General features: G+C 47.4%; 2 protein-coding genes across 2 annotated transcripts in view; both read right to left on the reverse strand.

Annotated features, from left to right (window-relative positions):
- EHMT1 (euchromatic histone lysine methyltransferase 1) overlaps positions 1-16,381 on the reverse strand; it is a 430,700-nt gene that overhangs the window by 366,267 nt on the left and 48,052 nt on the right. The window lies entirely within an intron of this gene.
- LOC138149647 (ectonucleoside triphosphate diphosphohydrolase 8-like) lies at positions 1,256-16,121 on the reverse strand. Its single transcript, XM_069072792.1, has 10 exons — positions 15,477-16,121; positions 11,422-11,567; positions 10,815-10,932; positions 10,444-10,594; positions 9,644-9,803; positions 9,231-9,464; positions 7,314-7,589; positions 5,239-5,349; positions 4,588-4,725; positions 1,256-1,562 (listed from the first exon to the last, which is right to left on the reverse strand). Exons 2-10 carry the CDS (start codon positions 11,539-11,541, stop codon positions 1,383-1,385), a joined length of 1,488 nt encoding a protein of 495 aa, XP_068928893.1. The 5' UTR covers positions 11,542-11,567; positions 15,477-16,121; the 3' UTR covers positions 1,256-1,382.

Here is a 16,381-nt window from a genome sequence, read left to right on the forward strand (position 1 = left end):
AAACAGATGACATATTTTGGGGACAAGGGAGCCCACCAAGATCCATTACCCTGGTCAGAACATGAATATTTTTAGGAGAAGACGAATGATTCCAGGCCACCCCTTTGTGCCATGCTTTCTGGGGCTGTGCTACTCAGGCACAGCTTCCAGCATCCCCACCCCTCACCCTTGGAACCACCCAGCCCTGAACAATGCTTCACTCCCCCTCTTCCCCTTGTTCTGGTCACTCCTAGGGAATAGGTCTAGCTGGGAGTCTCTGGACAATGTGAATCATCAGAGATTACCCCTACTTCACTCCAACCTGACACTTCCTCTCCCAAGTATATGCCAGTAGTAAGACAGGAAGACTGGGAGGGGAAAAGGAGAAAGCAAAAACAAGAGGTCAGGGCCCAGGGGACCTAAGAAGGGTTTCAGACACCACTGGATTGGGATGCTCTAAGGTTGTCTCCAAGTCTCCAAGGCCCCAGTGGGAAGTGGCAATTACTCATTTTCCCTCCCCATAGCTTTGGTCTTCTCAATAAGGGGATATTTCCCATCTCACTCTATGCCAATCCTTCATCTTCTGCCTTATTCTCAGGGCCAGTGCCCTGACCCAGTCACATGTAGCTTAAGGTGCATATGCTGAGAAGGGGAATGCCACACAGAAGAGTATTCCCACCATCTTGTGGCCCTTGCACTTGACTGAAGGCACTCTTGGATGTGGGGGGGGGGGGGCGGTGTAAGGCCTGGGATGAAGTTTTGGAGCCTTCAGCCAAATAGCCAGTCCCCAGAATCAGAGTTCTGGTTCTCCCCAGATGCTTCCTACAAAGCCCCTGTTTACACAGAGTCAAACATGTAGACTGAAACAGGCCTAACTTTAATTAAGATTTCCAAATGGGGGTCCTGAGCTCTCAGTGTGCATAAGGGTGGAGGTATTTATACCATTATGCCACTAGGTTCATGCATGTGTTTGCACAAGTATATACCATCCGAAGGTCCCTGTGTCCCCCAGAGAAAGCCAGCTAGTGATTGCGTGAGAGCCCCTAACCTTCCTCCCCCTAACCTAAGGTCTATAGACTAAACAGAAGGGGAGGATGGTGGGGGCCTTTGGGAATGAAGCAGAATGACAACAATGGGAGAAATGGGGTGTGAATAGAGAAAAATATGTGCAGTAGAGTATGGTACACATGCACAGAAAGAAACTGATGGCATGTGAGACATATAGGGAGTAGGTTGGTAAGAAACACAGAGAGTCATGAGGCACCTCTTTGCCCACATCCGGTAGCCATGTTGGGCTCTAGGGTCAGTGGCTGAAAATGACCCTTCCTTGAACCAGAGGTAGGAAGAGAGGGACAGGGCAAGACCCTGGGCTTGGGCCTCCCCTCAGGATAGGAAGAGTTCCCTCAGAAGATGTATACCAGCAGTAGGACCAGTGCTGCAACCAGGGTTAGTACAAGGAAGATGATGGAGGTGACCCAGAGTCCCTCCTTCTGGGTACGAACATGAGCCGGAGCTTCAATCGGAATGATGTTGGTTAGGTTCAGCATGTATCCAAGGGTCCACCCGATGTCTGTCCCTGAAGCCTGGCCAAGGGGCAGAGCAGAGTTAGAGCAGAGACCATGCCTAAGAACCCCTATGCTATCAGAGAAGGCGAATCCATACTTCTCTTATCCTGGGCTCTCAAACCTTTGTGTGGTTCAGAGAAATTTTATTACTAAGAGAATCATCATTGCCACTTAACTTTGGGGCCAAGGCTTGGCAGAGACTTGGAGCAGTTTGCCATTTCCTTTTCCAGATAATTTTTTTTCTTAAACAAATAAGGAATTGAGGCAAATAGGGCTAAGTGACTTGCCCAGGGTCACACAGTTACTAAGTGTCTGAGTCTGGATTTGAACTCACAAAGATGAGTCTTCCTGACTGCAGGGCCCAGCACTCTATCCACTGTATCACCTAGCTGCCCCACATTGACATGGTACTTTGTAAAACTTATATCTCTGTCTCCCCCAATAACCCTACGAAGTTGGTTGTACAAGTATGGCTAGCCCCATTTTGCAGATGCAGAAAATGAAGCTCAGAGAGGTCAAATGATTACCAGTGTAAGATCATAACAACTAGCAAGAAAAAGACCCAGGACTCAAATCTAGGTTGTCTGACTCCAAATCCAACATTCTTTTCACTACGGAATGGGGGTGTATCTTGAGGAAGAACATTTAGGAAATGAGCCAAATTGGGTACACCTCAAAATTCTAAGGACTCCTACAAATCACCATCCATCTCCCTGTCTAAACCAGGCTGAATTAAAGAGGTATTCTCTCACTTAAAGAAAGCTCTGGAATTTGGAATCAAAGCATGCGGGCTTAAATCCTGATTCTACGACTTATGACCCCTGTGGACAAATCACTTCTCCTATGTGAGCTTTCATTTCCTCATTGAATGAGGGCAGTGGACAAGATGACCTCTCAGTACCTTCCAGTTCTAAATATAGGATCTCTAGACTCAGGGAATACCCAGCTCCTCCCTGTCAACCAGAAAGTCTTACTTCCCTTCTTCATTTCCGTGGATCATAGTGTGCCCTCCCACTTGACAGCTGTTCCTATGTTTTCTGTTTGTTTTTGTTGCTTCTTGGTCTCCTAGTAAAAGTTCTTTATGAGAAACTTTGACTTTGTCTCTGTTAAGCCCAAAGTAGAGGGTTGTTTGCACATTTTACTTGAGGTCATGAGGGGAGAGCCAGAGACCTGGGAGGAGAAGATAGGGAAGGCAGGGCGTACAAGAAAATTCCACAGGATTTGATTGCAGACACCAGTGCCCTTTTCATTCACATGGGATTCCCTAGACTCCTCTTGAAGGATCTTCTCTTCAGGAAGAATGTGTGGGTTTTCCTCCTGCTGGCTCACAAAGCCCGGGCTTCCTCTAGCCCCAGCTTCCTGCCAAACACTACTTTGTTCTAGACCAATGCCAGTCAACTAGACATGGGCAGGAAGGGGCCAGGAGGGGAGGAAATGAAGGAGGGGCGGTGGTACTAGGTGAATTTTCCATACACTCTCAGTTCCAAAATAACCCGTAGCAAAACTGCAGTTCCAATGGATTCAATGGTCTTCTTCATGCTGACGATTATCAGATCTGCTTATCACCTTGATTCTGACCTCTAGACTATGTCTAATTGCCCGTTGGATGTCTTGAACTGGACATTCCATAGATATCTTAAACACAATGTGTCCAATGTGTCCAAACTCATCATCTCTCCCCCAAACCCTCCCTTCTTTCTAACTTTCCTATTACCACTGAGGATACCAGCATGCTCCCAGTCACCCTTGACTTTTCACTCTCTCTCCCTCCCCATGAGGCAATCTGTTGCCAAGGCCTGTTGATTTACCTTAGTAACATCTCTCACATATATACCCTTCTGTTCTCTGACCCTGCTTCCACCTTGGCACAAGCCCTTACAACCTCAGGAATGAACTCTTGCAACAGCCTGCTGACTGGTCTGCCTTTCCCAACCTCAGGTCATCCTCTGCTCAGCTGTCAAAGGGATCTTCCTAAAATGCCGGTAAGACTGCATCACTCCCTACTCCATCAACCCTAGTGGCTCCAGATGCCATCAGTAGCAAATATAAAACCCTCTGTTTAGTATTCAAAGTCCCTCCTAAGCTGCTCTCCCTCACCTGTACAGTCTTCTTACACCTTACACTCTATCCCTCCCATGTACTCTTCAACCCAGTGACACTGGCCTTCTTGTTGTTTCTCAAACAAGACTCTAGCTATTTCCTGACTGGGCCTTTTCACTGACTGTCCCCCATCCCTGGAAAACTCTCCTCATCTCTGCCTCCTGGAGGATTCCTCCAAGGCTCAGCTGAAATCCTACCTTCTACAGGAAGCCTTTCCCAATCCCCATTAATGCTAGTTCCTTTCCTCTCTTGATTTTTCCCAATGGATAGACTAGAAATACATACAGATCATGTATGTAGTTTGTACATAGCTGTTTATGAGTTGTCTAACCTGTTAGACAGTGAGCTCCTTGAGATTAGATTCTCTTTTTTTGCTTTTTTTGGTATACTTAGTACTTAGCTTCGTTCCTGGCACATAGTAGAGGTGTGATGAATGTTTATTGACTGATTGGTTGTTTTCAGATTGAACAGAAGGCCAACCATTAGCAGAAAACAGAAATAGTCTAATGTGGCATTTGGTGAGTAGGGGAGAGGAGTAAGGTCAGGGTTCAAATCAATCCTGGTTCCTTCTTTTGTTAAAAAAAAGAAAGAAAGAAAGAAAGAGAGAGAGAGAGAGAGAGAGAGAGGGAGGGAGGGAGGGAGGGAGGGAGGGAGGGAGGAAGGAAAGAAAGAAAGAAAGAAAGAAAGAAAGAAAGAAAGAAAGAAAGAAAGAAAGAAAGAAAGAAAGAAAGAAAGAAAGAAAGAAAGGAAGGAAGAAAGAAAGAAAGAAAGAAAGAAAGAAAGCACACTTCATCAAACATGTTATCTAACTGTTTGCTCCCCTTGGTAAGGAATTTAAAAGGGACCAGTCAGAAAACAGGGAGAGTTCAGGGTTCCAGCCCCACACCCCACACCGTGGGAGGCCATGCTTATCTCTCCTTCCCTCCCAGAGACCCACACTCACTTTCTGTTGGAACCTGATGGAGGTCCAGCTCTTCTCAGAGAACTTGTAGCCTTCCAGGAGGAGTATGAGGATGTAGTTGGCATTAGCACAGTAATCTTGCAGCCAGCGCAATTTGTGTTTGGGGTAACTGTCAGTCACCTGAAGATGGGGATATTTGGGAGCCTGTCCTGAGTGGGGAGGAGCTTTTTGCCCCTCCCTTTCAGTGACAAGCAGGCCCAAGGTTTGAGCTGTCCTACCTAATCTTACCCTGGTCTGCCCAAATCTGCCCTGAAGTCCAATTCTCCAACTTAAATGGAGAATGTTAAATGGAGCAAAGTCAATTCTTGGCTGATAAGAAGAATACAGACTGACCTGATGCTAATGTCTCTGAAGTGCCTAAGGACTGTTCAGATTCCAAATCTGGGCATTCAAGACTGCCCATAATCAGACCCTCTCAGGAATGAGGGACTTTCAATTCATCTAATAGCTAACAAGCACTCCCCAGATATCTAAGCCTGACCTCTGACTTCTGACCTCTGACCACTGGGGCTCAGAGTTACGCCTGGACTCAGTATCCACCCTGTAACCCCCCTCCACACACACAAATCAACAGGATTCCCCAGGAAGCTCCATGGAACCTTTATTCCACCCTCATTCATTCCTTGAGCTCACATCTGTCCAACTGCGGCCACAGTACTGCTCAATGGTGTCTATGACCTCAAACAGAGACTGGCCCGAGGTGATGTTGAGGAAGTCAAAGGTATAGAAGAAGGCAGAGAAAGCCTGTGGAACAAAATCAGAGGAGGTCAGAGACTGCCCAGAGTCTCTGAGAGAGACTGGCTCTCTCTCAGAAAGAGCCAGCAGGGACAGTCCTCATTATTTATCTCCCTACATTTCTTGGGAATGCTCCTGATAGAATATTAGTGGCTCCCTGTTGTCCACTAAGCCAAATTAAAATTCCTCTGTCTTGGCATTCAAGGCCCCTCAATGCTCAAACTTTATAGCCTTCTCTCCAATGCTCTCCCTTATGCTCCTCCCCTCCATGGACACTGCTCCTGCCTCTATGAGTAAGTTCTCATGCTGTTCCCACTACCTAGTATGTCCTCTCTATGCCACCAGCATCTCTTTCACCTGCAGTCATTGAAAGTACTTAGCACAGTGCCTAGCACAGAGTAACTGAGGAATAAATGCTTGCTGACTCACCTCAAGTAGCTTTTTGCTTTGTAACATTCTAATCCATTTTTCACATAATATTAACAATAACATGATAAAAGTTACATTATCTTGTAATATTAACAATACATTTATGTAGTACTTTATAGTTTGTCTTCCTCCCACAGGAGATGGGTAGTAGGAAAAACATTTTGGGGAAGCTAGGAGGTTCGGTGGATAGAGCACTGGCCCTGGAGTCAGGAGGACCCGAGTCCAAATGCAGCTTCAGATGCTTGACACTTAACTAGCTGTGTGACCCTGGGCAAGTCACTTAACCCCAATTGCCTCTCCAAGAAAAAATAAACAAACAAACCATTTTGGACTGAACCTGCAATTTCATTGATACTCCCAGTGAAGAAAATTCTAACAATGCCTCCACATGAGGCATCAAGAGGTCATGACTTATCCAGAGTCACCCAGCCAGTATATAACAAAGGTGAGACTTGAACCCAGGTCTTTCAGACTCCTAGGCAGCTATCTGTTCATTATATTAAGCTGCCTCTCAGTAGAAAAATTGTCCTAATTTTACCAAAGAGGAAACTAAGGTTTGGAAAGGTCAATTGACTTGCTCAAGCTCACACTTCGGTTATGTGTCTGAGGGGGAATTGGAACCTAGGCCTCCTAACTCCCAAATCCAGCATTCTATTCACTATACCACATAGCTTCTCATTGTACATTAATGACACTTATGTGCATGGCTTGTCTCCCTCCTACCACTGGTCTGTGAGCTCCACAGAAACAGGAATTAAATAAAATAAATAAAACTGACAATATTACACACACACACACACACACACACACACACACACACACACACACACACACGCTGATGTCCTTAAAGTCTGGACACATAGGAAATCTAATTAACTATGCATATTTTCTTTTCTTTTCTTTCTTTTGCTTTTTGGAGGGGGAAGGCAGGGCAATTGGGGTTAAGTGACTTGCCCAAGGTGACATGGCCAGTAAGTGTTAAGTGTCTGAGGCCAGATTTAAACTCAGATCCTCCTGACTCCAGGGCTGGTGCTCTATTCATTGCGCCACCCAGCAGATCCACATATATATTTTCAAGAAAGGAAATGAATGAAATTTTCAACAACATTTTATTTAATTAGCATAAATTTTAGCCATGATAATTTCATATGGAATAAAAGCTTTCACTAGCAATTGGGGACTATTTTTCATATTAATGAGATTAATTTAATTAATTTGATTAATTAATGAGATTTCCTATGTGTCTCCTATGTCTTCCTATGAAATCTCATTTATGCTAATTATACATGTGTAACATGTATAATAGTATTATATTATACATGTATGACATGTATATATATGTGACAAAACAAATAAAAATCTCTTTCCCCTTTATCTAGTATATGATTACATGGGGCAGATGTTTGGTGCACTGCCCTAGCCTGAGACATAATGCAGGAAGCGCAGTGTTGGCTGGTTATCCTGAGACTCCACCTGGCCAGCATTCTTCCATTGCTCCCAGCTCACCACCCTCTGCCCCACCTCCCCCAAGGACCCGGCCTTACAAAGAACTGTCCACTCGTGGCAGGCTGGTAGGTGCCATTGAAGGCGCAGGGATGATGGGGGCCGCAGGCAGTAAAATTGAAGATGGTTCTGATGGCTTGCTGGCACTTGGTGACATTGCCTGTGCCCACCAGCGTCATCTCTTGGTTCAAGTTGAAACCAGTTGGCTTCAGGTAGGCTGTGCAGGGGCTGTCATAGATAGACCGTGCCATCACTTTATTCTTAAAGCCCTTGTGATAACAGGGATGCTCGACCTGGCCAGAGGCATCCTGGGACTCCTTGAGGACATGAAGAATAAGAGTGTGGTTCCAGCAGGTATCAGGTTGAGGCAGGAAAATACCCAAAGATTTCAGTTCAGTTTCAGTCCCCTCATCTCTCTCCATCTCTCTCTTTTTTTTTAAGCAATCGGGGTTAAGTAACTTGCTCAAGGTTACACGGCCAGTTATTTCTGGGTGTAGTGCTGAGTATCTGAGCCCAGATTTGATCCCCAGATCATCCCGACACTGGAGCCGGTGCTCTTACTCGCTGAGCCACCTGGCCGGGCCCTCTCTCCATCTCTTTAAAGGAAGCAGACTCCATCTTTAAGAGCACACACTTCATGAGCACTATCACTGATGGCTTCTCAGTGGCCAAATGCCACGGCCTGGCTCCAACCTTCCTCAATACGCATCTCCCACCGATGCTCAACCAGAATCTCACATCCACATTTGTTTCTAGGTCCTATTTCTGCTTCTACTCTTCCCCTACTCTTCAAGGTCCCCCTAAAATCCTACTTTCTCCAGGAACCTTCCCTGACTCTCTCCTCCATCCCAAACTGACCCTTCTTTCTGCATCGTGGTCCAGCATTCTGCCCCATGTTGTTCACTGGTTTCTTCCTGTAGGTATTATGTACCCCTCCTTACCTTATCCTAGACTCCTAGGTATGCTCTTACATGTAGCATAAAATAATAATTGAAGACTGGGAAGGACCTTAGAGGACACAAATCCACCCCCCACCCTGACTTCACAAATAAAGGAACTAAGGCCCAAAGAAGTCACAAAGCTAGTAAACGCAGTAGTGCGTTGAGAAGTGAGATCCTCTGACTCCAAATCTATTACGTCCCACTGTTTCCCCGAGACTTTCAAGTCCCCAAGAGTCAAGCCTGGATTTGCTCCTTTTCTATCTTCCCCTGGTTATCCTTCAGTTGTGTGTGACTCTTTATGACCCCATTTGGGGTTTTCTTGGCAAATATACTGGAGTGGTTTGCTATTTCCTTCTCTAGCTCATTTTACAGATGAGGAAACTGAGGCAAAAGGGTTACGTGACTTGTGTAGGGTCACATAGCTAGTAAGTTCAAACCTGAGGCCAGGTTTGAACTCAGGAAGATGAGTCTTCCTGACTCCAGACTCAGCACTCTATGCACTATGGCACCATCTACCTGCCCTAGTCTTCCTTTAGAGCTGAGGATATGCTCCATTCTTCAGTCTGGTTGAACTCTTCCTCTGTCTTCCTGGTCTGCGAGCTGCCAAAGGGCAGGGACTGTATCCTACATTGTTCTTGTCTAAGAACCCAGAGGAGTCATTATAAATACTTGTCGATGTCAAATTGACCCCTTGAAACAGAGCAGTGTTGCCAGGATTATCAATAAGGGCCTTACTTTGGTATTTCAGGGATTTGGGGTTGTGGGGGAGACAGAAGAAGGGTCATAGCTTTGCAAAATTTTTCTTAAGATCTTGCGTTGTTGCTGGTCAACAGTCTGAAAAATGTCGTCCCCACCCCTTGACAATAAATCCTATGATGCCTCTGCCTGCATCTCCTGCCCCCCCATTATGTATCTATCTATAGTGACCTTCCCTTATGTTTCTTTGCCTCCAGTGCTCCAGCCCTGTGCCCCATCACCCCCTTCTACTCCATGCCCCAAATCCCCTGGGGTGCTCACCTGGCTCAACTTCAGGATCACCTGCTTCTGTGCCTGGGCCTGCCCATAGCACAGGTAGCTGTGTGTATAGATGGTGTAGTTGAAGCCATACAGACGGAAATGGGAGGCAGTGGCTGGATCTGCAATGGCCCCACTGGGGAGGAAGCTGATCTGGGTTGAAGCCCCTCCCAGGTCCAGGGCCCCAAGCACTGTGGCTGCTGGAGGACGGATCCAGCCTCCATTCTTGACTGAATACTGTCCACACAGAAGCAATGTTAGAACAAGCCTTGTGGAGGTTATGGGGTCTTGGGAAGCTGAGGGCTCTAAAGGGAGGGAGTGGGTAGTGTTATTAGATGGGACACAAGAAAAGCCAGGGCCAGAATGGCAGGCAGGGGGATCAGGGCCTTCAGAGAGATTCAGGGTGTGGAAAGAACCTTGGTGAAGGTATCCAAGAGGTAATTGATGGTGATCCAACCATAGGCTCCCTCCTCAGCACCAGAGATGATCCTAGCCCCTCGGAAATCCATGGGGTACTCCTGGATGGTCTTGCTCACCTCAGCCAGGACAGAAGCAGCAGCTTCTGGGTCTTCCAGGCTAAAAGAAAGTTCAAAAATCAGTCCCCTAATACTCAGGATCTTTCAGGCAGGGAATCAGAAAAGTAAAGGGAGAAAAAAGGGAGAGAGGGAGAGATGGGTTATATGTTACAGAAAATGTCTGTCTTGGGCCTAGGCCCAAAGCAGTAAGGATGGGAATTCTCAGGACAAGAGGGATCTCAGAGATCATTTGGTTCAGTTCACCTATTTGTCTAAGGCCCCTCAAAGAAGAAGCAGAACTGAGATGAGAGTCCAGGGAAGCAGAAAAGTGGGGTTAGGGAATCATAGATTGGGGGGGTGGTCCTGGTAGTTGAGGTTCCTGGGGAGAATTAGGATTATAAATCTAGAGTTGAAAGGGACCCAAGAGGCCATCTACTCCAACCCTGTCATTTGACATATGAGGAAAATAAGGTTTAGGGAGATTAGGTGACCTGTGCAGGGTTATCCATATAGTGTCAGGGGCAGGATTTGGAACCATTTACTTCTCTACCTCCAGAGGCAGTGCTCTTTGCATTAGACCATCAAGGTTCTCAAGTCTGTTTGCTCTTTCTGCCTAAGGAATAGGAAGGTTTAGGAGGGAGTGCAGGAAGGCTGGGATTGGGGATAGTGGGGAGTATGACAGCTCTGGAAGGAGATAGTACCTGAGGATTCTCATCCCCGCTGTCGCACCCAGGTACACCGGGGTCTGGGCTAGTTGTGCTGCTGGGATCAGCTTCACTGCTTCATCTAAACATGGCTGCAGGGACCTTCCCGCAGCTTCAGGGTTTCGAGCATAGCTGGAGATGCCATCGCCTGCAGGCGGAGTCATGTGGGCACCAGGGCAGGTGTGAGCGAGTTCAGGTGGGGTGGGAAGTGAATGGAAGCCGGGGCAGGGAAGGAGGAGAGAGGCTGAAGGCCGCGGAGGGATACCCAGGGGCAGAGTGAGGGGGACCCGATGGGGAGAGCAGAGAAGGGTAGGGGTGGGAGCAATGGGGTCCCAAGTACACACTGCCTCTCCCGCCCTCGCACAGACCCTGCACATCACAAGCCATGGTCTGGCTGACCACGCCTGTGTCATTCTCCTTGTCCGAAGGCCACTGGTACACGAAGAGGGATGTGTGCGAGGAGCCAGCATCGAACACGACACCGAACTGAGGAAAGAGTGGGAGAGGAGGAAAGGTTTGGGAAGGTCGCAGTGGAAAGTCTGAGGATACGGTTCCGAGATTTGGGAAAGTAATAAGGAGGGAGGGTTAAGAAGGGAAAAGTTGGGAAGAGGCAAGGAAGGAAGATTGGGATTTAGGGAAGGAAAGATTTGAGGGGCTCAGGAAAAGCGAGAAGACTGGTGGAATTGAAGGTTAGGGAGAAAAGGGCTTGCGAATGCAGGAAAAAGGGGAAATGGGAGTCAGGGAAGGACATTAAGATACATAGTTTAGGGGCTCAGGAAGGGAAATTTTGGTCTCAGAGGAAATTTGGGTAGTGCAGAGAAAGGGGAGAAGTTTTAGAGGTTCAGGGAAGGAGATTTTTAATGTTAAAAAAATTTGAGTGGTTAAGGAGTAGAGAGGGAGGGGTTTAGGAGCCTTGGGGAGGAGAGGGTATGAGGTGGGACTAAGAGGTTATCGAGAGCTATTGGATGCAATCACCTTGGTTCCTGGGGGAAGGGTGATGTTAGTGGTCAGGAGGGTCAGCACCAGGGTAACAGCTGTGCAGACAGTCAGGGCCAGTGTAATGGGGACCACCCAGCGCTTCATATCCAGCCCCATTGGCTCAGCAGCTACAGATTCTGGAGCTGTAGGGAGGAGCCAGTAAGACCCAGACTCTCAGTTACCCAGCTTGGAATCCCCAGCCTGAATCATTCTACACAGACTCCCATCTCCCAGGGACCCACTGACCAATTCTTTCTTCTTCAGCTCCCATTCCAGAAATATCTCACCTTGTAGCATCAGCATTTCCCTCCCCTCTATACCAGGAAAGGTTGCTGGTAAATGAGGGAGATCCTTTTGTCAGGGATGCCCAAGGCCTGATTGTACCTTCCCATAAAAAGCACTTCCCCTCCACCCCGGAATTATTAGCACAGGATGCCATATAACAGACATTCAGGTCACACATAATACAGCTATTCCCAAAGACAGGGGAGAGAAGCCTTTGCCCTAAACCATCAATATCTCTTGTCTGGGTGTAGGCTGCCTAACAGTTGCAGCCTGACACAAAGCAAAGAAATCTGCCTACCTGGGCCTTTCATCCCAATCTATTCAACTCACAGACATAATCATTGTCAGTTTCTAGACTATTCAGGGAGGAAACCACTCCGGATCCATTCTGGTGGGCCCAGGATGCAGAAGTCCTGGGAGAATGACTTCATTTCAAAAACAAATTCAACAGCAATTCAATTCAGCAAACATTTATTAAATACCTATTTGGGCCCAGAGCCCTTTGCTAGGCTATGATCACACCTGGACAAAGAGAAGGGAAGAATGTCAGAACTCAGGGAGGAGGGGCCTGGCCTGGGTCTTAGTGGACAGGGCTGGAGAAACTCCAGGTGAAGCATAATGTTAGACTTCTTGCCTCTTGGTGAGTTAAGGTATAGCATGAGACACTCAACCCAATGTCTCAGGCCAGAGTCTGGGGGAGGAACTCTCACACACCACCCATCCTGTCCATAAGTCACTGCTTTGCTAAAACCATAGTCCTACGCACAGAGCTTTGGGAGTGGGAGAAAAACTGAGAAACGGGATGGAGGGTTGGGGGGAGGATGGCTCCATTCCCAGCTCCTTGGGTGGCATGGTCAGCTCTCACCAATGACTTCAGCAAAAGACATTTTGTTTTCTTATGGGAAGTTTCTTTTTGAGCTAGAAAAAAAAAGTAATCATTTAAAGGAAAAGTACCCAATGTTTCTTCCCAGTACAAGGAGTAAAACCTCTTTTCCCCACATAGATGATTGCTGGGGACTCAAGCTTGAGAATCCTGGCCAAAAATAGGAGAAATCAGGCTGTGGCCTTTGGACCATAAGTCCTTTCGGCCAGATCCCATCCACAGTGTAGCTTGAAAAGGGATTAGACAGGCGATTTCATTGGTACAGGGAACTCCCAGGTGGTTGCACCTCCTCTACAACTTATGGAGAGCTGTCTAGCTCATTGAGAGGTCGACTCACTCAGGGATGGATACACAACTAGGAAGTATCCAAGGCAGACTGGATCCCAGGTCTGCCTAGCTTCAAAGTCAGCTTTCTATTGGTTATGTTATGAAGTACTCTTAATGTAAGAAAGACAAGAATGAAGTTTGCTTCTGGTATTATGATGGCTGGAGTTGATCATTAAATTTGGCTTAAAGGCCCAGATAGGATTTGTAGGGAATATATGAATCTGAAAAGCCTGGAGAATCCACTTCTCCCCACTTCTTTCTGCATACCCCAGTGTAGCACAGCCAGCCCCATTTCCCTGTGGTCTGGATGTGACAGAGAAAGGGGCATACTCCCTATGCCAAGCTGTCTAATTCACAATCTCTAGCAATGCCCTAAACTGGTCATGTCCCACCCTTCTTCCATTTCAAAGTAGAGTTTTCACTAGGGCTTAAATGCTAATTAGCACCCACATTGATCCAGGCCAATGTAACTCTAACAGGACTGGAAGGAGCCATGACCAGTCAGTCTTTAGGGCTACATTGCCTGATCTTACCTGATGCTCAGTTTCACCTAGTCCCATGTATCTAGTAGTAAGAACAGCATTAGACAGATGAACTTGCAGACTTCTCAATCAATTTAGGCCTAGAAGGAGATGGACCACCATCCTATTTCCCTTTCTCTCCCTTAGCCCTCCCACAGTCTGAAGGGAAGTTAATTTCATCATCCCCTTTCCCACACCCCAACACTTGTTCTCTGGGTTTCTATTTGTGTTTTTTATGAATCCCTCCCCCCTCCATCTTCCTCTAGACCCTAAAGCAGAGCCTCAGGGAGGCCAGATGGAGTCCTCAAGCTGTCCAGTCTCTGAAGGGAGCCAAAACACTTGATCCAGGAATCAGGCTGGTCTTAGATAAGTTAGCTCCAGGTTTTTCCTGTGGCCAGCCCAAAGTGACTAGTCCTGTTTTTCCCTTGAGAATCAGCTATAAATCAGAGCCTTCCAGATATCCTGTGCTCCAGGGATGTGCCTTGTTCTGGGATTACTGCCAGAAGGTGTTAGCTCACCCATACATTCTTAGATACTATTCATATGGCTTGGAAATCATCAAAGGACATGATAATTGTCAAGGCCTAAATTCACATCACTGTCTGGCTTCTTGAAATTGAACAAAGAGTATTAGAAAACTAAGTGACCTATAATTACCTTCTTTGTGTCATTATTCTATAAAAACCTTGCTCATGGTATCAATAAACAGATTGCTTGACAATCACACCTGGACCACAATTTTTCACACTTTCTCGGGCTAGTGTGCCAGTTTAGAGCTGGCTTAAGAAACCATTCAAGTTATCTCTACAAGTCTCCATTCAAAGTTTAGGCAGATGGAATTAATAGTCCTCTGCCCTAACAGTCAGAAACATTCCCCTACCCCACTGCCCCAAGGAACTCCCAGAGACCATTTGGAAGCACAAGCATAAGATCCTCAACCCAAGGGCTGCAACATACAAGAGAAGAAATACAGGGCTAGGTCTAGGCAGGGCTATTGCTTTAGGGCTGAATAAAGAAGAGGGTCTAGAAGGTTTTCTTTATCTCCCTAGAGACATCATATTGGACTCTGCATCTTTTGGCAGTTCCTTCACTTTCCTTCCCTCCCCCTGAGCTCCTGCCCATGTACACATTCTTGAGCTACAGGCTTCTCCCCAACACAACTCCAAGGCCCAACCTGCCCATATGCTGCTCGGTTCCTTCTGGCTCTTCCTTCCCCCTCTTCAAGTTTAGCCCCTCCATAATTCCCTCTCCCCTTTGCCCTGTCCTCTTTCCCCTCCTCCCAGCCTTTCCAACACTTTTTCCCTATGGGGGTAGATGATAGAGGAGTTCCCTCACTTATCCCAGGTCCCATTGCTGAGACCATCAGTCACTACCCCACCCTTCATACCATGCCCTGAGGGAGGTAGATGGTATAGCATCAAGAGCCATAGGCTAGGAATCAAGGCACTTGGGTTCCAGTCCTGGCTCTGTGATTGACTCTTGCATTTTCTGTGTATTTCTTTAATATCCCTGGGAGACAACATGGTACAATTATCCATGTATATATTAATGGTGTATATATCCAAGAGTGCTGGATTTGTAATTAAAGGACCTAGACATGAATCTTAGTTTTGCTATTTACTACTTGTGTGACAGCAGATAGATCACTTACTCCACTTTGGCCCTCAGTTTCTCTTTTTGAAAAAAAAAACAAACAAACCATGGGGTTAGACTGGATGGCCTCTTCCTTTCCTGCTAGCTCCTACATTTTATGAATGGTGGACAGAAGGGGAGGACCCTTCTAGGGTAGGCAACACCCCTAGGCTTAGAATTTCTCTCCCTCCCCCGATTTAGTTTTCTTCTCCTACAGACAACACTCAGTCTACAAATGAAAGAGGTAAAAAGGAACTGAAGAGGGGAAGGGGATAGGGACTTCATTCCCAGACATAGAACAGCAACCCTTCCTCTCCCCTTTGCCCCACCCCAATTCAGTCATCCCTCTGGGAACGAATGAGTCTTCTTGAAAATGGTCCCTGAGAGGCTCAAAGACGACTTACCTGAGGTTACAAACCATGAGTAGCCCTGCCAAGATCCAGATCCTGTGAGTTTGGGGATACAATGACTGTAAGAACAGTAGGAATTTTATGCAGAGGAGGTGAAGAGGGAGAATGACCAGCTTCCATGCAAGGGCCCAGAGCAAGAGTGGAGAGTTCCCTGGTCTCCCCCTTCTCAAAACCAGAGTTCCTTGCCTTCTCCCTTCCCTCATCCAGGTCTGGTTCCAGTGGCCACCTAGGTTCCAGACTCGGGCACGTGCCCCAACGTTTCCAGAAGCTGGAACCAGAGCAGAAGTCTCCCGGCCCTGGGTGTCGCCCAGAGTGGGGTACAGGGCCAGTAAGCAGGCCAGAGTACTCTCTTCCCTTAGCCCTACTCCGTCGACCCTATATCCCTACTGGAGATACGAAGACTGAGGACAGCTCCCCCACACCGCAGGAAGTCTCTCCAGCAAAGCCAAGAGCTGGAAGACCGAAGGAAGATAGGCGGTACAGGGGGGACTCCTACAGTCTCAGAGTCCAGTTCCCCCTCTGCTAGCAGTGGCCCCAGGGTCTCCCCATCGAAGGGGTCAGGGATCCCGGTACCTGCAGGGTCTGGGATTGGGTGAGCGCTGCCCGCTGCCCAGGAGATCAACTGGGTGAGCGCTGGAGGCGTTTGAGCGGTTTTTCAGAAGGCGGCACCAGTTGGGGGCCCCCTGTCTCTTCCCCTCCCGAGCCTGAGCCCGCCCTTCCTGCCCCTCTCCCCTACCCTCCTCCCCTCAAACGCTGGGGGCGGCGGGGGGGTTGCCTGGCCCCAAGCCCGTCTGTGAGATCTAGTAACAGCGATTTTTATTTATGCGACAAATATTTACTAAGTGCCTACAGTGAGCAAAGCATGGGATCCGGGCTGGGGGAAATAAGATATGATGCAG

Source organism: Petaurus breviceps, unplaced genomic scaffold (genome assembly GCF_028583685.1).
Source record: "Petaurus breviceps papuanus isolate PSGF00001 unplaced genomic scaffold, PetGlider_PUasm1.0 90847, whole genome shotgun sequence".
Classification (NCBI taxonomy): domain Eukaryota; kingdom Metazoa; phylum Chordata; class Mammalia; order Diprotodontia; family Petauridae; genus Petaurus; species Petaurus breviceps.

What these genes read in the sequence shown, in the direction of transcription:
- LOC138149647 (XM_069072792.1), bottom strand. Translation starts at nt 11,541, where the DNA reads ATGGGGCTGGATATGAAGCGCTGGGTGGTCCCCATTACACTGGCCCTG. An exon ending in TGATCCTGAAGTTGAGCCAG is followed by an intron (nt 7,590 to 9,230) that starts GTGAGCACCCCA and finishes CATGTCCTCAAG; the next exon opens with GAGTCCCAGGATGCCTCTGG. An exon ending in CCATCAGGTTCCAACAGAAA is followed by an intron (nt 1,563 to 4,587) that starts GTGAGTGTGGGT and finishes CCCCTTGGCCAG; the next exon opens with GCTTCAGGGACAGACATCGG.